The sequence below is a fragment of the Carcharhinus amblyrhynchos genome, chromosome 9 (genome assembly GCF_965287045.1).
Source record: "Carcharhinus amblyrhynchos chromosome 9, sCarAmb.v2.hapA, whole genome shotgun sequence".
NCBI lineage: Eukaryota > Metazoa > Chordata > Chondrichthyes > Carcharhiniformes > Carcharhinidae > Carcharhinus > Carcharhinus amblyrhynchos.
The window spans coordinates 74,481,996-74,504,717 of NC_137332.1; the positions used below are offsets into that span (position 1 = coordinate 74,481,996).

General features: G+C 40.1%; 1 protein-coding gene across 1 annotated transcript in view; it reads left to right on the forward strand.

Moving 5' to 3' along the window:
• Positions 1 to 384: 384 nt before the first annotated feature.
• acbd6 (acyl-CoA binding domain containing 6) overlaps positions 385 to 22,722 on the forward strand; it is a 143,805-nt gene continuing 121,467 nt past the window's right edge. The window contains exons 1-3 of the mRNA XM_080196776.1: positions 385 to 434; positions 4,542 to 4,551; positions 4,729 to 4,808. Coding sequence (XP_080052902.1) covers positions 385 to 434; positions 4,542 to 4,551; positions 4,729 to 4,808 — 140 coding nt within the window. The remainder of the gene's footprint in view (positions 435 to 4,541; positions 4,552 to 4,728; positions 4,809 to 22,722) is intronic.

The window sequence follows — 22,722 nt, forward strand, 5'->3', positions numbered from 1 at the left end:
TCAATGGCATTACCACTGCTGAATGTACCATTATCAACATCTGAGGGTTTACCATTGACCAGCAACTGAATTGGAACAATTTTGTAAATAGTGTGCCACAAGAGCAAAGTCAGAGGGCCTGATTTTACCATTGCGTCGCACTCGTTTCCGGGTGTGAAAACATGGTAAAATCGGGTGTGAGGCCATTAACGCGACCTGCGCCTTTGTCCATGCAGATGGCCACTTTACTGAGATCTAGGAATGGATACAATCCGATTTGCGCCTGAAACGGGTGCAAAGGCGATGTAAATGCATTTCAATTGAATTAATGAACTGCCCACTCAACTTTATCAGCATTCCCCCTCCACTTTACCACCACATTCGCCAATCCGGAATTGCACCAAAATGGACGTGCTGAATAAAAGTGTGATTCGCACGCTCCAGCTGCTGAAGAGGTGAGTTCAGAGCTTCCAACAGCTCTCTGACTCACCACTGGTGGTGGTGATGGTGATGGCAGTGGCAGTGGCGGTGACGGCGCAGGTCAAATCATTCTCTGGTGGGAGAAGGGAGGCCTGATCGTTGTCGGGTTGGGTGGGGGGAAAGCAGATTGTTGTCTGGTTGGCGCAGGGAGGGGGTGTGGGTGCGGGGAGGGAGGCAGGCCAGATCATTCTCTGCTTGGGGGAGGGAGGAGAAAGCGGGTCATATGTGCCTCTGGGGAGTGGGTGAGGGGAGTGAGGCCAGATCATCCTCTGGAAGGGAGGATGAGAGGCGGGTAACGTATCTCTGGCAGGGGAAGCTAGATGGATCTCTGGTGGGGGGAGGGTCGGGACTGTGGGGGGACAAGTGGGTCCGCTGCCACTCTGTGGGCGATGAGTGGGGGGGAAGTGGGTCAGAGGGTTGTGATCAGTCTGGATGGAGGGATGGGTAGATAATGGGGACGGTTATATTGTGGGGATGGGGTGATGTCTGTGGGAGCATCGCTCCTGCTTTTTGCTCAAGGGCCACTTTTTCCGCTTTTCGCAGCCCAGGAGCGATCTGACATGGGCGTGCTTTTTTCAAATTTGTTTCTGACTGCGCATGTGCAGTTCAGAGCTCCGATCATTTCAGGCATGCTAAGCCCCGTCCTCAGTGCGATTCAGACCAGCAGTTTTTTTTTAGGCTGAGTGCGTTTGGGGGCTCCTGAAAACAGATTTCCAAGTTGGATCTGAATTGTGTCCAGGTCCAGCAATTAGAGTGAAAATGATAAAATCAGGCCCAGAGTCTTAAAATTCTACTCACCTTCTGACAAGGTAAAGCCTGTCCATCATCTACAAGACGCAAGTCAGAAGTATGATGGGGTACTCTATACTTGCCTGGATGAATGCAGTTCCAACAGCACTCAAGAAGCTGTACACCATCCAGGATAAAACAGCCTGTTGGATTGGCACCCTGTCTTCTCCACCTTAAAAGCTCATTGCAGTGCACTGGTGGTGGAAACAACAACTCACCAAGGCCCCCTTGACAGCACCATTGTTTAGTTATATAATTCAACAGCATCTTGTGAACCCTGCCACCTCTGAGTGCAGCAGATGTATGGGAATACCACTACCTGTTGAGTTCTGCTTTAAACCACAAACCATCTTGATTTGAAACTATGTCATCATTAATACACTGTCGCTGGGTAAAATCCTAGAACTGCCCTCTGAAGAGCACTGTGGGTAACCTACAGTGGTTTATTAGGGAGGTTCACCTACCTTTGAGCTCAACAAAGGATGTGCAACAAATGCTTGTTTAGCGATTGATGCCCATATCCTGTGAAAGAATATAAAAAAAACTTCAAACATTCCTTGACAGCAAGTTTCACATTCCCACACTTTCTGACTTTGGGTGGCAGCGTGGCGCAGTGGTTAACGCTGCCCCTTCACGGCCCTGGGTTCGATTACGGACTTGGGTCACTGTGCGGAGTCTGCACGTTCTCCCCATTTTTGCCTGAGTTTCCTCCAGGTACTCTGATTTCCTCGCAGTGTCCAAAAGAAGTGCTGGTTAGGTGCATTGGCCATGCTAAATTCTACCATTGTGTGACTGAACAGGCACTGCTGGAGTGTGGCGACTGGAGGATTTTCACACTAACTTCATTGCAGTGTTAATGTAAGCCTATTTGTGACACTAATAAATAAACAAAGTTTCTCCTGTGTTCTTCATTGGATTTATTACTGATTTGACATATATTTATGACTCTAGTTTTGGACTTGATGTCAGTCTTTAATGAAAAAAAAGATTGTGACTAATCATGTTGCAGTCATTTTGTTCCCCACCAACAGCAATGACCTGCTTTTGTTTATGTTGGCTGAGAAAATACTAAAACTTTAAGAATATTAAAGCATATGACATGTTGTTAACTTGGGAAAAATATTTTAAAACTTAACAGTTCATAAAATCCAAGTGGCTAGTGAAAGATTGAAAATATCATGGAACAAACCAAAACCGTTCCAAAATATTGATCCACTTTTATTTCTTGATTCTTTGTGTTTTCTGCTGTTTTGAAATAACAGCAACTCTCATTGACAATATTTTCTTTTCTTTTCAAACGTTTAATAAGACACTAACCAATTGACAGATGTCAAATTGATTTTGACCTCTTATCAGTCACTTCGAATGGTTTCATTGGGGAGCCCTGGGAATGCTTGCTTCGCTGAGATTCTTCATCTGAGAAATGCAGAGTACAGAAGTTCAAATGTTTATTTGCCAGTTTTATTTCATCATGTTTTTCAAGCCTGTGTTTAGGGAGAAAAATGCATACAAATGATTGCAGAACTGTCAGCGTTTTCATTGTTTGATGTTGCTGACTTGTTGGGCTGTATAACTATGACCTCTGGTGAAGCTTTGTAAACCTTTTAGAAATGTCACTCCATTCTGCAGAGCACATGATATTGCAAAGGACCTGGAGAGAAAATAACCAATTGACGTACAAAAGTTAACTGTAGAGGATAACTGATTCCTATTGTTCTTATTGAAAACATGAGCATACAAAATGATTCTGACAGGCGATTAGTAATTATCTATTACAGGGGTTATGTAGTTTTTTTTAATTGCTGTTAGCCTGGACAGTTACTGGAGTTCTGCAATTTAACTGCCTTCATTTCAGAGGTGGGTTGGTTTACTTCACTGTATTTGAATGACCTTTTCATGAAAATATTCTTTGAAAATGCCTTTTTATTTTTTGTATAGTGCATAATATTGGCAGTTTGCTTTTGCAGCTGTTTGTCATACTGCAGGCTATAGGACAGGTCTGTGAACAACTATTTCAAATTGTAAGCATGAATCTAAAGCAATGTGCATTTCCAACTTCCACAGTCATGATTCCATGATTTCTGTAAGTAAATGAATTAGCCCTATATTTCAGAATTCCCACCCTAAACCCTTCCACATCATTCGTTTTCAAGTCTCTCCTTAAAAACTGCTTTGCCAAAGCTTCTTATTACCCCCTTGCATTAATTTTTGTTTATGTCTCCAAGAAATATTTTTGAGATGCTTGTCCATGCCAAAGTACCACATGTATGCAAGTTGATGTTATAGATTATCCATACCCTCATCTTCCACAATTATTAAACCTGTTTGGTCTCTTTGATTAAATACAAAATTACCTTTAAAATAAACTTTTCTGTTTTCTTTGGAAAACCTGTTTCTATGATATTTTAATTTCGAGAGCATTGCCCAATCTCTAAAGTAAGCTGGCAACCTAGATTGGTTTTACAGTCACTTTGCAAATGACTCAACAAAATCCTTATTGTTTTTGTATTTATCATTGCATGGCCTCTGTTTCTGACAGATTTTTCTCTTGATTCTTTTGTATTCTAGCTTGCATGACTTCTTTCTACTTTGTTGCCATTCTCGCTGCTCTTTTTTCTGCCATTGCTTTTTTCCCTTCTGTGCCTTTTTATGTTCCTTCCATTTCCTCACTATATTTCAAACTGCAGCAGTTGGAGTTTTTCCTTCAGCAAGCATCAGTTTTACTGCTGGATCTGTTTTCAGCCAAGTAGCACTTTTCTCTGTGAAGAAAGATTCAGCGGCAACACGTATTATGGAATGAGAGGCAATTTGTGTGCCTGTATTGGGTTTTGCACTTCACACTTCTGAATTGTCTTTGATGCTTCTATAAGACATTGATGCATTAGAAAGGGTGAAATCGTGTGACTGCACGTGGATTTATGGGGCAGGAAAAAGATAATTTGGTTACAACTAATTGGGAATCACTTTATTCTCACTGTAGAGAGCTGAAATAGTTCTAATAATTTTTGTATGTGTTGATCTTTACATTACGTGCCAGCTTTGTCTCTGTCATATTTTTAATGAAAATTTTATCCTTGTTATTGTAAATAAACATAGGAGCATCAATTGCACAAAAGTCACTGAAAATGAAGGATAAACTAAGATTTCCTTACAAAATTTGAAGGTCATTGAGGGAATGGATATTTCTTTGGGGATTGGATTGGAGAATCATCATTTTTTCCTCATGGATTCCTATTTATCTTTAATGGAATTTCAGTTAAGTATGGTTTGAAGGTTTTTGCAATTTTCCAAAGAAAGCAGTTGGTAAGTTTACAATTAATATGCTGTTCCTATTTCAAATAGACAGGCTGATGAGTTTCACAAAAATATTGGTCCAGTGTAACTGGCAAAAGTACAGAAGATGAAAATATAGATTTTCTAACATTACCTGTAAAGCTGCAGGTGTTGAGTTTGTACTAACTTCATCTGGTTGTGTTTCAGGATTCCGTGAAAGAATCTGATCAGAAATTACGGTTTGGTGGGCCTGCAGTCAGCAGCCTTTATCAGGAGGAGATGATCAGGTATGTTGGTGAAATAGTTTTACACACATTCACACTCTCATATTCTTTTTAGGAGAAGCATGTAATTGACTGCTCTGTAGGTACTTGTATAAATTTCCAGACATAGCAACAACAAAAATGTATATTTACGTAGTACCTTTAGTATAGAAACATGTCCTAAGTGGTTCACAGAACGTAAAGAACACAGCTGAATAGTTACTTAGGTATGCATCCGTGGTACTATATAATTTCTGTAATTTCTTTCTGCATAAATACTGTCACATGGGTTGAATTTTTTGTTTAATTTCAGTTCCTCTATTTGAACAATTTAATTTCTAAATGAGGTGTTTATACATTGTAATATCTCTAATGGATAATCCTATAATTGTGTTTAGCACTGCTTTTATGCAGTTCTCAAAATTCAAGATCATGCATTCATTTGGTAAATCTAAATGCAAAATTCACAATTGTTAAAAATTGAATCTTTAACAGATCAACAGATATTCTATAATTTCTATTCCTCACATGAGGCAGGAAATGTGAGCAATGAGAGATTGGCTGGAGCCCATTTTGGAAATAGTGCTGGGCTACCTTACTCCACCAAAACTTAAATGAATTAATGACTGTTGAACATCTTTCATTTCCTTACTGTTCTGACCTTTTGTGATCTATGTGTTGTGACATCATCATGTTTAATGTTGAGTTTGAGATAAAGTCAATAACAGGAGTAGAAAGTAAAGCCTAATCAAGTTGGTTCGATGGTGCGATTCTAAAACACACATCATTTGAAACAAGATAGACTTTTTTAACTGTGTTTCATTTGTTTTGGGGCATGTATACCTTGATAAATGTAACTGCCTTAAATGATTAAAAACAATGAGGTCATTCAGTTTTTAGCCTATTGCTACTGGCTGATAGTCCCTCCCTCTGCATCTATCCATTATACTCCCTAATTTCCAGAATTTATAGAGAGGTCAATGAAATTTCGCATCAATGCCAGCATTATTCAATGTCAAAATATTTACATTTGATTATCAACTCCATTTTGAAATGTCAAGAAATAGGAATTTTCCAACCAATTATAAAAGTTAACAAGGGAACATCACCCCTCTTTTTCAGGGATCTGTGTCGGTAGTATCTTTGACATGATCTGGATAGGGATTTTTGATAAATTCCTTGCCGACTTTATATATCTTAATAACTGGTAAATGTAACAAGTTAATATAAGAAAAACAATTGGGTGATGTTTGGCTGAAGTTGCATTGCAGTGGTCAAAACCTTATTGTAAGAATATAGGATAGATCAAGATTATAACTTGTAAATTCAAGAACAAAACATATTTTTCTCACTAATCACCTGTCTTTATTTTAATTAATTTAAGCTTTTTGCCTTTACTATCTTAACCAGAAGGTAATTCGCTGATCACTCTTTCTGTGACATCTGTTTGAAATTATCTGCAACACTGTGCTTGTAACTCTGAATTCAAGGTCATTTATAAAGATATTAAGTACGAGAGGTCCAAAACAGGCTCCTATGGGACCCCACTGGTAACATTCACCCAGGCTGATGACAATTGTAAAACATTTCTGATTCCTAATTTCTTCATTTTTGGCACCAGCCTTTCCAAAGGAATTTTGTCAAAGATTTTGCTGTTTGCATCACATTCACTGTTAACCTTATCAAACCCTCAAAGAAAACCATTGAGTTATATTGGCAAGACCATCCATGCGTAAACCCATGGTTGTCTTTGATGATTTAAATCTCCAGATGCTTCATTATCTTTAGTAAGAATTTCCATACCGTTATCCATAATTAATGTCAAATTTACTGGTATGTAGTTGGATCACTTAAAAATGGGCAGAAAAGATAATGATAGCAGCTGCATTTCTCCAGTCCCCAAGCAGCTCTTTTTGCATGTAGCATAAGAAATAGCACAAGTGAATTAGAAAGACAAATTTGGCTAAACGTCACGATCTTGGAGACCTGATAACGAGCTGGGCATGATTGAGAGTTAAGTATTTAAGCTGTAGCAGCTTCAAAAATGAAAATGAAAGGGAAATGGGAAAGGAAAGAGTACCAATCTTGATTGAAATATGCAATTACAACAGGAGAATTGAAATAGTTCAGTGAGGGTGATCAGACAGTGGAAACGCCATGAGCAGAGTTAAGGAATATCAAATGACGCAAGATTCTGGCAGGAGTTGACTGCCAACCTTCAGTCAGTGGTGATGCAGTTGTTATGGGGAGTAGGAATTTGTATAAATACAGAGATTAGAGAAAATTGTAGCAGGAACAAAACTGCGAGAACAGAATACTTAAATTTTCACAAGGACTGGGAAAAGCCAAGCATTTCAAATGCTGTGTGACAACGGCAGTTTGCATTTTTATAGTACTTTTAAACTTTCCAAATTGTTTCAAACAAAATATGAATCACAGAGGAGACATTAGGACAGGTGACCAAATACTTGGTGAAGAGACTTTTTTTCCAAGGAACTTATTAATGGAAGAAAGGGGAGGTAGTGAGGTAGACAGGTTTAAGGAAGGAATTCAAGAATGTTGGGCCTTGACAGCTGAAGCCATGGCCACCAATAGTGGAGCGATTAAAATTGGATGTGCAAGAGACCAAAATTGGAAGAGTGCACTAATCGTAAAGGCTTGTAGGGCTATGGAAGATTGCAGAGATAGTGAGGGGGGTGAGGCCATAGAAGCATTTGAAAACAGTGACTTTTTAAAAAAAATTAAGGTGCTGTCTGATGGAAGTCAACATAGATCAATTAGCACAAAGCTAATGGGAGAACAGGACTTGAGTGAATTAAGATACAGGCGGCAGAATTCAGGATGAAATCAAATTTATGGAGAGTAAAAAGTAGAAAGGCTGGCCAAGGAAGTGTTGGGATAATCAATTCTCGAGGCAGTAAAGGCATGATGATGGTTTCAGAAGTAGATGAGCTGAGGTGGGCAGGGGAGTGAGGTGATATATTGATGTATTTTATCTGGTTTTGTTGATGGAGTAAACATGCAATTAGCAATTCAACTATGGGTCAAATCTAACACCAAGATTGTGACCAATCTGGTTTAGCCTACAACATTTGCCTGAAAGAAGAATGGAGTCAATGGCTAGGGAATGGAGTTTTTGGTAGAGACTGAAGACAATGGTCTTAATCTTCCCAATATTTAATTGGAGGTAATTTCTGTTTATCCACTGTTAGATATTGGACAAGCAAATCAGAGATAGGGTATGGGAAAGGTGGAGATGTGGTAATGCTGGGTGTTGTCAGCATAAATATGAAACATTGATGGCTGTAATTTTAATGTCCTGCCCGCCATGGGAATTGGAGCAGGCAATGGGAAGGTCCATTGACTTCAGGCGGGATTTCACAGTTTTGGGACAAGGGAGGCTATAAAATCCTGCCCAATATGTTTTGGAAGATGTCACCACGGACCAAGCATGTAGGTGTGAACGAGAAGGCAAGCATGGATAGAACCTTGAGGGATACCAGAGGTGGAGATGCAGGAATGAGAAGAAAAACAATTGCTGGTGGTTCTTTGGTTATGTCTGGATAGATATTGGGATAAGACAATAAATTTTCAGATAATATTTTTAGAAACAACAAGTCATCAGGCAAGTCAAATTTAGTAATTAGTCATGAACTCAAATTATACGTGCTTGTGCAAAGATCAAATATTTGAGACGTGTTTTTAGGCCAAAAGTCAGGAGTTTTTTTCACATGGGTACAGCATATGTGCTTTATTTGGGTTCAAGTCAAGTCCACAAAAGACTGTAATGAACTGTAATAATTAAAAGTGAATCATAGTAATTACTGGTAAATAATTAATATTCACAACACTGTTATCATTCATAATCTGATCACTTAATAATTTGAATAAAAACAAAACTTAATTATATAAATGTTTTAAGCATTTAATTACTGACACTCACTTTCATTAGTATTATTATATTTGCAATGAAATCAAATCACTGAAATTTCCACCTATCATATTTTCTCATCCTTCAATCACTGCTTTTCAAGGTTCCCTATTCTACTTACTGTGATACATAACTGGAGATTTAGATTGGCCTCATTTTGATACATAACTTTTTTTTTGAGCAAACCAAGCACAGTAGACTAGAACCAACAGTTGGTCTGTTGATGTTAGAATGTTTCATTGTCTGGAAGAGAACGACCTGACCATCGTTAACTGAATTCATGTGTATTGAGTTACAAGATTCACTCCCGTTGATGTTCACTATTGCATTGGATGATGTAATTTGTATGAGTATTTGGCACAGCCAAACATCAGGAAATGTCGAACATAAACATTGACTGCTCCTCGCATTTATTTTAGGAAGTGGTTACTTGCCAGTGCTCTCGATCAGTGCATCAGTTATATATAGGACGTGATAGATTGTCCAGGGCTCTCCCAGGCACCTGAGAAAGATTCAATTGCTGTTGACACAAACTGTAGTGCGTGACAGAAGTGCCATTTGGAGCACCATAATTTGTCATTTTTAGCCTCTGCTGAGCTGAAACCTTTGCACATACTGACAAATTCATCTCTTGCTGGTGTATGCTGTGATTATGATTCTGTTGTTTCTGAATCGCCCTATTTCGTTCATTATTCTGCTGCAAGCCCATCACTGTTGTAACTCGTTGTAAAAATGCAATACTTATAAGCACTGAAGAAACTGCATCAATTATTCTGTCACAAACCAAGCATCTGCAATGGTGTCTTGAAACACCCGCAACACCGGTAAGAATAAACAACCCAATCATTGTGTAATAATTACTAAAGACCTAATTACTAATTATTAAACTAAAGAAAAGACAAGTACTTTCAACTAGGGCTGTAACATTTTAAGTCAATTAAATAAATGAACTACTGAACACACACATTTTATATAAATTGTCTCTTTTTCCAAAGCATATAACCTACCTATTTACGATCCGTGAACTCCTTAAAACTTTCACATTCCAAATTCAATAAAAGCAAAGTACTGCGGATGCTGGAATCTGAAACAAAAACAGAAAATGTAGGTTTGACAGCATCTGTGGGGAGAGAATAAAGCCAATGTTTTGAGTTGAGATGACCCTTCGTCAGAGCCCTATCGGAGAGAAGAGCAGTACTTCTTCAGGAAAAGCTTTCCTGGAAGAGAAGTGGCAGTGAGTTAAAGACAAAGATAAAAGTAAAATACTGCGGATGCTGGAATCTGAAACAAAACAGAAAATGCTGGAAAATCTTAGGTCTGACAGCACCTGTGGGGAAAGGGTAGAGCAAACTTTTCAAATTCAGATGATACTTCATCAGAGCAGCTCTGATGAAAGGTCTTCTAGACTTGAGATGTTTGCTCTATTGTCTTGCCACAGATGCTCTCAGACTTGCTGAAATTTTACAGCACTTTCTGCTTCCAAATTAAATAAATCTATAATTCAAATCCAACTTATAGTTACCACACAATACAAGGCATATTCCCCTTTAACTTGATTTTCAAGTTTGTTGATGACACCGTCATTGTGGTGCAGATCTCAAACAATGATGAGACACAGTACAGGAAAGAGATAAATTGATGAACTGGTGTGACAACAATCATCTCTCCCTCAATGTCACGAAGGAGATAGTCGACTTCAGGAAGCGTCGCGGAGGGCATGCCTCTCATCATTGGAAACGAAGTAGAAATGGTCGCGAGCTTCGTGTTTTTAAGTGTTCAGAGAGTCAACAATCTGTCCTAATCCCTCCATGCAGATGCTAGAGATAAAGAAAGCCCACCAACGCCTCTATTTTCACAGGCGACTAAGGAAATTTGGCATGTCCGCAATAACTCTCACCAACTTCTACAGATGCACCAGAGAAAGCATTCTTTCTGGTTGTACCTCAGTTTGGTATGGCTCCTGCTCTGTCCAAGACTGCAAGAAACCTCAAAAGGTCGTGAATGAAGCCCTGTCTATCACTCAAACCAGCCTCCTAACCACCTACATTCTCTACATTTCTATAATCAAGGACGCCACTCACCCCAGACATATTATCTTCCACCTCCTTCCATCGGAAAAAGATACGAAAGTCTGAGACCGCGCACCAACCTTCTTCCCTGCTCCTTTCCTTCTTCCCTGTTACCACTTTTGAATGGACGTACCTTGCATTAAGTTGATCTTCCCTACACCCTAGCTATGACTGTAATTCTACATTCTGCACTCTTTATCTATGTACGGTATGCCTTGTCTGTGTAGTGTGCAAGAAACAATACTTTTCATTGTATACTAGTACATTGACAATAATAAATCAAATCAAATTAAGGATGACCAAGTCTGGGAAATGACTTTTCCTGATCCAGCTAAGATATTTAAATTGTCTTTGTAAAGGTTCCTGCACTATCTTGGCTCCAAGACTTCTTGCATGTTAAAATGGTCTCTCAGACTCAGCTATAAAACTGGCCTCTCCAGCTCTTGGATGTTACAATGCCTTCTTGGCTGTTAGATGTTAAACTATCCTGCCTGCTTCTACAGCTGCTGACAATTATACCCTTGTTCCTCTATGATTCCCCCGTCTTTGTATACGGGCTGTCTGCATCTCTCTTATTCTGTGACTCTTGAAATGAGCAGATTGTATACCTTCACTACTCTCTGTCATCTAGGTAAGCCGTTTCCTGATGATATCTGCTAATCTCATTACCAGAAAGGTTACACCACACACAGTGCACAATGGTTAGCACCGCAGCCACACAGCACCAGGGACCCAGGTTCAATTCCGGCCTTGGCTCATTGTCTATGTGGAGTTTGCACATTCTCCCCATGTCTGCGTGGGTTTCCTCTGGGTAGAACATAGAACATAGAGCACTACAGCGCAGAACAGGCCCTTCGGCCCACGATGTTGCACCGACCAGTTAAAAACCAATGACCCTCTAACCTAAACCAATCCCTTTCCATCCATAAACCTATCCACGGATCTCTTAAACGCCCCCAAACTAGGCGCATTTACAACTGCAGCAGGCAGGGCATTCCAATCCCTCACCACCCTCTGGGTAAAGAACCTACCCCTGACATCCGTCCTATAACTACCACCCCTTAATTTAAAGCTATGTCCCCTCGTGCTAGCTTTCTCCATCCGAGGAAAAAGGCTATCACTGTCCACCCTATCTAAACCTCTAATCATCTTATATGTTTCAATAAGGTCCCCTCTTAGCCGCCTTCTTTCTAACAAAAACAACCTCAAATCCCTCAGTCTCTCCTCATAGGACCTCCCCTCCATACCAGGCAACATCCTGGTAAACCTCCTCTGCACCCTCTCCAAAGCCTCCACGTCCTTCCTATAATGTGGGGACCAGAACTGCACACAGTACTCCAAGTGCGGCCGCACCAGAGTTTTGTACAGTTGCAACATGACGCTGCGGCTCCTAAATTCAATCCCCCTACCAATAAACGCCAAGACACCGTATGCCTTCCTAACAACCCTATCTACTTGATTCCCATTCTGGTTTCTTCCCATAGTCTAAAGATGTGTGGGTTACGTGAATTGGCCATGCTAAATTGCCCTTTAGTGTCAGGGGGACAAGAAGAATAAATACGGCAATTGCAAGGACAGGGCCTGGGTGGGATTGTTGTTGGTGCGGGCTTGATGGGCCGAATGGCCTCCTGCACTGTAGGCATTCTATGATTCATCATCACCATAGATTGCTGGCTACTACTGTTGCTGGTCAGATCATTATCTGTTGTTGGATAGATTTTTGAGATTTGTTATAGAAATAATTTGCTGAGATAACAGAAAAAAAACAAAGTGCTAGTTTTAAGTGTTCAATATCTGCTATTAATTGGCTTTATTGAATTTTGTGGCTGTATAACCTGTTACTGTTTTTCAGTGAAAACTACAGCAAGGCATGCAGTGTAGAGAAAGTATAATTGCAGTCTAATATGACATTTGAAAGCCAGGTTTCCTAATAGACAACGAACCCACATTTCCCTCACACACTTCATCAACCAACCTTCCTTGTACACTGCATTTCTTAATTAGCTATCCAGTATATTTCTCTTTGTATTCAAAAATGTATACTGAAAATATAAAGAGAATGAAGGACTGACACAAAATATGCACGTAAAGCCCGAAGATTTCCCATCAGTTGTCAGGTCCAGCACTAACACTGGCAGGAGAGCACAGGACTCTAAATGGAGAAATTAGCGTGTTAGGTTATTGGCATGAAAGTCAGTCGTTAAACATGAGTATGCAGTCCTTGCTGTTGAAGAGGTTCTGTCTAGAATCAAGCAGCTGGCTAAAGAAGAGCTGGGATCCCACTTGGCTAGTGGATTGGAAAAGAACCACGTCTGATATATCAAGGTTATTGTACTAAAGCTGAAGAGGTTTGTAACACTGGCTTAAACTATTCAAAGTGTGTGAAGAAAGAGATATGTTTATTGCTAGTTTACTTGCCAGAGTTTTCCCCAGGGCTGGAGTGAAATGGCGTATCTGCTTTTGCAGTAGAACCTTCGACTACATCAGAGAATTAGAGGCTGAAATAACTGCAAGGTGCCAACTGGATGACTAACAAGACTCCGGAATCATCATAGAGGCGCGCTCATTAAGGGGAACCTCCTCTTAGGAAATTAAGTGACGGTGGGGCCTTCATAGAATACTTAGATGAGAATGTCACATGATGAAGGAACAATCAGAATAAAGTGTGGTCAAATTCCAACCTGTTAGGTGGCTGTTTTTTGTAGTTTCAGTTTATTTCTTTCTGTTTAAACCAGATACTTTTGGCCTCCAGTGCTGATCAAATTTGATAACCATTAACCTACCTTAAACTTCCACCAATATAGAAGTCGCGGTGTTGGCCTGGAGGATAGCCATTGTTCATAGAATCCCTACGATGCAGAAGGAGGCCATTCAGTGCATCGTGTCTGCATTGACTCTGCAACAGAGCAGCCCACCCAGACACTATCCCTGTTTCACATATTTATCCCGCTAATGCCCATAGCCTACACATCTTTCATGGAATCATAGAATCCCTACAGTGCAGAAGAAGGCCATTTGGCCCGTCAAACCTGCATCAACAACAATCCCATCCAAATCCTATCCATGTAATCCCACTTATTTATCCTGTTGGTCCCCCTGACATTAAGGGACAATTTAGCATAGCTGGTCCACTTAACCCACACATCTTTGGAGTGTGGGAGGAAACTGGAGCACCTGGCGGAAACCCACGCACGCACTGGGAGAATGTCTGTGTGGAGTTTGCATATTCATCCAAGCTCGGAATTGAACACAGGTCCCTGGCATTATACCTGCCTTTTTAATTAAGGTAAAGGTACTTGAGACACTAAGGGACAATTTAGTATGGCCAATCCACCTAGCCTGAACAGCTTTGGACTGTAGGAGGAAAATCGAGCACCTGGAGGAAATCCATGCAGACACGGGAAGAGCATGTTCATGAAGGAAGAGTAAGATATTCTGGACAACTATGGATTAGTCAGTCTAATGTCTGTTAAAGACAGAAACTTGGAATCCATAATTCAAGATTATATAAGTGATTATCTAAAAATGCATGGGGATGAGCAACGTCAGTTGGAATAAATTTGTTAATTGTGCATTTTTAAAAACTTTAATTGTTTCTTCAGATGGCTAATTGGATAAACAGTGCAGCAGATGCAACTTAAATAAATTTCCAAAAACAAGTTATGTAAGGAATCTCTCATAGAAGGTTTGCTATAATAATTCAAGAGTATGGTCCCTAAGGAAACGTAGCAGCATGTTAGTTGATGGACAGGAAGCAAAAGCTTAATGGGTGCTGCTTAGATTAAAGAAGGGTTGGAAGTCTAACTTGGTCAATGCTGGAACCACTTATCTATTTAGTGAAATCGATTATTTTAACTTGAGTGTAGCAAACTTGATATTGAAATTTGTTGATTACGCAAAGTTAAAGATTTGGCATACAGGGTGGAGATCTTTGAAAGAGCTCAAGACAGTATAGATCGGTAAGCAGAAAGAAGAGACAGTTGATAGATGCAATTTAATTCCGTGAAGTCTGACGAAATGCTTTTAGGGAATAAAAATACAAAGAATGAGAATTTACGCTCAAGGAAGGACACCAAAGGGTGTCTGACAATAGTAAGAGTTTAACATTCAGCAAATTAGAGAATCACAGAATTCCTACTGTGCTGAAGGAGGCCCTTTGGCCCATTGGGTCTGCAGTGACTCTCTGACAAAACATCTCACCCAGGCCCTCTCCATAACCCTACATATTTACTCCACTTACACATCTTGGCCACGGATGAGCAATTTATCACGGCCAATCCACCTAACCTGCACATCTTTGGATTTTGAGAGGAAACCAGAGCACCTTGTGGAAAACCACCTAGACACCGGGGGAATGTGCAAACTCCACACAGGCAGTCACCCAAACAGAATTGAATCTGGATCCCTGGCGCTGGAGGCAGCAATGCTAACCAATATGCCGTTGTGTTGCCCACTTGATGTTGCCCATGATGCTCACTTTAGAGTAAGGTTTGATTTGTGCATGACCTGAAATCAAATAGCAGCCTGACAGTGTAGGGCCGTAAATGGAGCCGAGAGAGGTTAGTGAGACCTGTAGCTGAGTATCATTACCATATATATGGAAATCTGTTCTGTGTCTGTTACCAAGGCATTGTGTGTGGATGGGAAAGAGGAGTGGAGTAAGATTTTATCCTGAAGGAAATCTGGAGACAGGTTCTGAAGCCATTGTTGGAGATGTGTGGATCCATCTGGGCAGAATGAAGTGAAATCATGCAAGAGCTAGACAAAGGTTAAAAATTGATGACAATAGCATGATCCATCTCAACTCTTGCAGAGAAATTAAGAGTTGTGATGTAAGACAATGTATTGTATTTACAGTTGCAGCATTAAATTTGTGACTTTTACATGAGCAATCTTGGTCCAGTGAGAAAGATGAAAGCTTAACTGGAGGATTTTGAAGTAGGAGTTCTGAGGTAGGTCAGTATAGAGCTGGGATGTCATATGTTAAAGAATGTTAAATAATTTCAGAGGAATGAAGAATGCCACTGCGTTGTGTATCTATATTTTAAGCAAGTCAGTAAATGCAGTTTTGAAGGTGAGGTTATTGCTTTCAAAACCATTAATAATGTCAGATAATGTAGAGTCCAGAAGGGATCAAGAATTGATGGCGAGTAAATTAATGAGCAATTGGTGGATTCCTCAGAAGAGGGCAAGGAACAAATTGGAGATAAACTTTAGTGTTTAGGACAGTGTTAAGTTAAAGTGAATCAGACAGTGAAGGTAGTTTTGGAAGGAATCTGAGTTAAAATTAATGGGACAGTGTGGGAGAAGTTGGAAATGGAAGGGCAGGAAGAAAAAGATGCCTGTTCAGGTGATCTCATCCTTGAAAACGTGCATCCCTGAGCTCTTTGCATTTGGTGTAAGAGATGAGGGGGAAAGGTGATGGGATTTGATGAGGATGTTGCTGAAGGTGAGCCTTCGTTTGTCTCAAGAGCCCACAGGAGTCTAAACATTTTTGACACAATTAAAAATGTTAAGACTAGGTTAAGATTGTCTTGTCAGTAATAGCATCTAAATGCTCGATTCATTTGGTGTATGGCTTGTAGGCATTTTAAGAGATGTTAAAGGCTTTATTTTAATACAGACATGAGCTCATTGTGTTCATTCTGTCATTGTCAACAGTAATGTCTGTCCTTAATTATTTTAGGGTTTTAAGAATCGGAAATTATTTGAAATGAGTAACATCTTTGTAAGCATCTAAAAGAAAAAATGGCAAATTAATGCTGTGCTGTAATGCTTCATCACAACTAAGGTTTGTTTTGGTATTGACTCGCTCTTGTTTCCCCTAAAGATGCTTAAAAGTAACTGTTGTTTGCTTAGAATGGTTAAATCTGCATGATGCCAAAGTGGTTAATCTTCCACCAGGGCTGCAATAATCGTGAGCCAGTTTTGTGCATGAAGAATTTGCTGCGAGTTGGGATGATCTTGTGTTGTAGTATAAGAGATTTTGGTTCACAAATGAACATACTATATCTGGGGCTAGATTTATATTTTTGAGAATTGGAACCATTAGTTTTCTGGCTACTTCGCATAACCCTTCTAGGTCAGATTACTTTTGGTTTGAAAGGCAAAAGTTCAGATAAGCCTGCATTGCAATGAACTATGCGTGGACAACGGGGATGAGGATGGAAGGATGTGGTGGTGTATATTTGCTGCAAATTAAATTTCAAGCTCTCATGAGTGTGTGTCTCTTTTTGATGTTCTGCTGCCAATTTTGCTTCTGTGTGAATTAAGATTTTCCTTTGCAGTGACAGTGATGGCATGTTGAATCGGATAATAGCTGAAGTTAGAATTGTATGATCATAAAAATATACAGCACAGAAGGAAATCGCTCAATCCACCATGTCAATGCTGGATCTTTAAAAGAACTGTCCAGTTATTCCCACTACAATGCTATTTCCCAAAAACCCTGCAAATGCTTTTCATTCAAGATTTATTCAAGTCCAAATGAAGCCTGGTCAGTTTCCTACTTTATTGAGTTGTATCTCCTTGGATTCTCCCATCAAAAGGCCTAACTTCAAAGCTGGTTTTCTAAGTTATTCTATGGATTTAAACATGAAAATAATCAGATGTTACTGTCTTTCTTTCCTTTGCAGTGCAGTTTTGTTTTTTAGTTGCTGAATTGTGGAAGTCAGCTTCAGCTTTTCTTAGTGTGCTATTTATTAGAAGGAGGAAAGCAGCCTTTCAGTTTTATTTTTTGCATCAAATTAACCTTTATTTGGCTGAAGCTTTCTCCATCCCAGATCGTCTCAATAAATCCACAACAAAACGGGTGCTTTTACTGGCGAATTAAATCTGGATTGCATGATCTATGGCCAAAGCTTTGCAGTAGGAATACAAACATTATTTAAAAGAAGAATTGTGCTTTATGCAATTATCATTGCATTCCAAGGTGGAAGATTGCTTAAACTGGGAGTTTCTAGGTTGAATTACAAAAAATTTTTAAAATTTTCTAGAATATTAGAGAATAACTTCAGTTGTTTCAGAAGGGGTTTTTACATTCAAAATTACGGAGAAAAATAATACAGGTTGTTTAAAAAATGTTGTTTATGTTGTTTAATGAAGCTGAAGTAATTGGTGAATATTTGATCGCACAGTGCTTTGGAGCTCCCAGTGCACTGTGCCATGGTGACAGAGCACATGTTTGCACTTGTGATTCCCCACATAGCAAGATTCAATCTTTGCTGCTCCATCTGGGAGGCAGGAGTAAAAAATAGAGCGTCACCATAGGCTCAAACGGTACTATTTGGGGAATTAGATAGAGAGATGGTTTAGCACACTTATCAATTGCCTACTGGAACCTAACCTACAGTCCAACTCAGACTAATGGGATAAAAGTAATGCAAAATGTTCTTGGACATTCTAATTCTGAGGGAATGTGCACATTACAAAATTGTCCAAAATTAGCACAAATTGGCATTTTCACTCAGTAGTAAAACCATCTGATGTAGGTAAGGGATAGTTGGATGGGGCAGAGGTTATCTAGATCATAATTTTCATGATTTTTTACTCCTGATCTGAAGGCTTGACCCTGACACCTGAAGGTAGAATAGTGCATTCCCACCGGTGCAGTATTAACATTGCAGAGAGAACATTCACATAGAATGAAAAACAATTAATCCTTAAGTTCTGTGAGTAAGTGATGGCCATTTATGTTGTAAATAGAAAGGGGGTGGTGGTTGGGGGTAGGTAGGTGGGTGGGATGGATGGGGTGCAGATGGGTAGATAGTGATTCCTAAAGCCATCTGATTCCTTGTCATTCACCCTCTAGGCCTTTTCATTCTTCAAAAAACTCATTGGATGATACAATCTTAACTGTATACTAATCATAAATTCCCTACAGTGCCGAAGGAGGCCATTTGGCTTATCGAGTCTGCACTGACCACAATTCTGCCCTACCCCATAACCCCACGTATTTAGCCTGATCATCCCCCTGACACTATGGGGCAATTTACTATGGCCAATCAACCTAACTGCACATCTTTTGAGATATCTATCTTTTGATAGAGCACTTTACCAAATTTTTTCTTTGTATGGTTAGATTTTTCATTTGGAATGTGTTCCAATTCCAAGCATCCTATACTGCCAACAATGCACCAAGAAATGTTGGGTAGATAATCATTGTATTCTGAGAACCAGTTTTATGAATGAAAGAGGGCTTCGCTAACAAACCGATGTTTAATTGGCTGTGGTGTGAAGATCAAAGTATTAGACACGAGGAAGGACTCTGATGCTACAGAAATTCTTCTAGATGAGCTTAAAAAAAAGGATGCTTTTTGTAGTGTGGAAACTGACATTTTTATCACTATCCAATAATGACTCCAATGGTGTGAGTGATTTAGATTACTTACTCTTTAGCTATCTCTTGTAAAGGTTTTCTTGTTCATTAACCCATTAGATGGGAGCTATGCTTATTGTGCTTTGCATATCGTACCTGTTAGATGTTATGCTGCAGGCAGAGGGGGGATGTGCAGAGGTGATGACATAGCAGTAATGCCACTGGGCTAGTAATCAGAGGCCCAGGCAGCTGGTGGAATTTAAATTCCATTAATAAATTGGAATATGAAGCTCATCTCAGAAATACTGATCATGAAACTATAATCAATTGATGTAATAACTCACCTGTTCACCAGTCTCCTTCAGGGAAGGAAATCTGCACCTTTACCTGGTCTGACTTGCATATGACTTCAAATTATAGAATCCCCAGTGCACAGTGCAGAAAGAAGCCATTTGCCTTATTGAGTCTGCTCTGACAACAATCCTACCCAGGCCCTATCCCTGTAACCACACATACTTATGCTGCTAATCCTCCTGACACTAAGGGGCAATTTAGCATGACCATTCAACCTAACTCGCACATTTTTGGAGTGTGGAAGGAAACCAGAACACATGGAAGAAACCCATGCAGACACAGGGAATACGTGCAAACTCCATACAGAAAGTAACCCGAGGATGGAATTGAACCTGGGTCCCTGCGCCAGCAGTGCTGATCACTGTCAATATGTCGCACAGCATGGTTGATTCCTAACATCTCTCTGAAGTGTGAGAAGCCACACAGTTCAACGAATTAGGGATGGGGAGCAAATTTCCCTTGGCAGTGATGCCCACATCCAATGAAGGAACAATAAAAGTAAAATATATTCCTTTTTCATGGCTATATATCATATAAAAACAGAAAAGAGTGCTCCCTCCACCCCAATACTCATCCCCCCCCAAATTTATACATTAAGTACACTTAGAACCCTGATGAAGCCATGGAAGTGAAAAAGGGCAAAGATTTAACTTCCCAATTCTTTAATCTTTCCACCAAACTTCATGACTGCTGACTGTTTGTTTTGTAACTTATCTGAACACCCTGCTATTTTACCACTAACACCTGCAGACAGCTGGGCCCTGGGATCACTCGTGACTAATGCCCATTGAGTTTTGCTGATGGGCTGATTAGTCACTCTGGCAGACAGATGAACTGTTTTGGCAGATAATCCTGATTTATTGTCGGGGTCGAGGGCTATTCATAGATTATACAGAATGTCGAACACCGCTGTGCCACCCAGCTCCTCCCTCCCTCTTCCCAGGACTTGACATCTGGGTGCAAGAGGGAATAAACTCAGTTACCAATTTATTCAACTTGCAAGAAGCGTCTGGCCACAAAATAATTAAAAAGCTGTGAATCGGCTGCGACTGATGCCTCAGAGACAGCGCCCCCCCTCCCCCCCCCCCCCCCCCCCCATTATGAAAAAAAATCACAGTTGCTGCAATAGATAATAGTCGCACATTGCAATTAAACAGTAACGGTGACAAGGGAGAAGAGATGCGCTGAGTTAATGAGCGTTCTTGCAGCTTGAACATCGCACCCTCTGAAGTAGGGAAGTGATTAAAGCGTAAAGATAATTATAGATTAAGTGAAAATTTCTCCCAGAGGGCATCTCAATATAAACAATAACTGTTGCAGGAATCCCACTTGGACTTGCTCCTGAGCATGCTCTGTTCAAGTGTCATGTTTCAACAGCATCATGTTAGTAGAAGGTTGAGTCTCTTGTTTATGCCAATAATTCATTGCAACATTGATGGATATTTTCTTTACTATATTTTCCCAGTGTTGCAATGCTGGGCGTGTACAATTGCAAGAACTTGTTCTATTTAGTTATATGTTGCTTTCCAAAGTCTGTGTAACCCTGCAACAATGTAGGATCAGCATTCAAATTGTTTTGACAATATAGCATTCATATATTAACATTGAAACATAACAAGTTATTGCACTGTAGCACTAAATGAAGTAATTTATGCACAATGTAATTTGCCTTTCGGAAAGGAACTTTATAGGAAATCAATTGTGTGATATACTGTGAAGTGTGTGACAGTGAGGTAGAACACATATAGGAAAAAGGGCACTTGAAAAAGCTACACGCAGCAAACTGCTAATAGTGCAGTCAAATTACATCCTTCATGCCAATCTATGGATTAGTTGTAATTAAGACTGAAACTTAAAAGCAATATGTGGGATTTATTTAATTTCCTCAATAGGCCATACTATAACACATTAATGGTAAGCTTTTCCAAATTTTTGAGAAGCCATCTCTCTCCCTTTACATCGCTTCACCCATCCCCAATAATCAGTAAATTACTTGACATCATTATAAAACAGTATTAGTCTATAGGCAACTGAAATGAAATGTAAAGTGGCACATCAAAATGTTACTGTGAAGACAGCCTGCTATGTGGTGCAGATACCTCAAGGATATGACAGTACTTCAACAACCCTGACAGTGTTCAGATCATCACCACGCCAAGTCTTGAAATATGATCCAATAAATCTAGGAACTTGTTGCTAGTCTAGAAAAAGATTGACCAAGAAAATTGCCGGATTGTCGAAGGCACTTTTGTCCTTCAGGAAAGGAAAGCTGTTGGCCCTCCCCTCTGGTTTACACATGACTCCAGTCACACATTATGTGGTTGACATTTAATGCCCACTGAAATGGCAAACAAATTATAACTTAAACCTGTTGGTTTTCTGCTTTCCTGGAGAAATTAGGTAGAAAAAAAGTTTAAAAAAAAGAAAATAAATGTGACAACTCCTGACCATTGCTATTGAGACAGTGCACTTCCTGCCATTTTTCACTTTTGGGTAATAAGTACCTCATTGCTGGAAACATATCTGCTGGGGGCATTAAAATGCAGCCCAAAATTTCTACATTAAATGGTCCAAAATACCCTTGAGGCTCCAGGACACATTATCCAACTGGACCATCCCGCAATGCATGTTAATCTTATCCCTCGTCCTTACTAAATATTCATATGTCGCTGAGGTTCACTACAGGTTTGCCCAGAGGTAAACTTGTCAAGGGAATCCCTCTGGACTTGCAGAAGTAAGTATAGCCCTTGGGGAGAAAGGTCATGACCCAGCAGAGTACTGGAAATGCTCCCTGGCACTGCCTCTGGCACAGTTTGTGGGGACAGTGCCAGGGAAGGGTCCTAGTGGGAGACCCATGAAGAATGTGAGGGGGGGGGAGTGCATTTACATGTGGTGTTGTGAGGGGTAGAGGATGGAGGTCAGTCAGTGAGGGGTTGAGGTGCCAGTGATAATTGGGGATGGGGTGGGATGGGGGGTAGTGTTGGAGAAATATCAAGGGTGGGGAAGCTTATTTTTATTTCTGATTGGGACGCTCTTTGAAGATGGTGCCCCAATCTCTGTGGAGCCTATTGCTGGCTCTAAGAGTCCTGTCCTGCCAGAGTATGGCATAACCCAGGCCCACTCATTTTTTTTTGCTTTAGAGAGGCACAAAATCTGGAGAGAAAACTGGTCTGTGCAACTCAAGAGTTACACACCAGTTTTCTGAGTGAGCCTGACGCTTTGACAAATTCTGGTAAGATTGCCCCCAGTGTCTTAAACATTGATAAC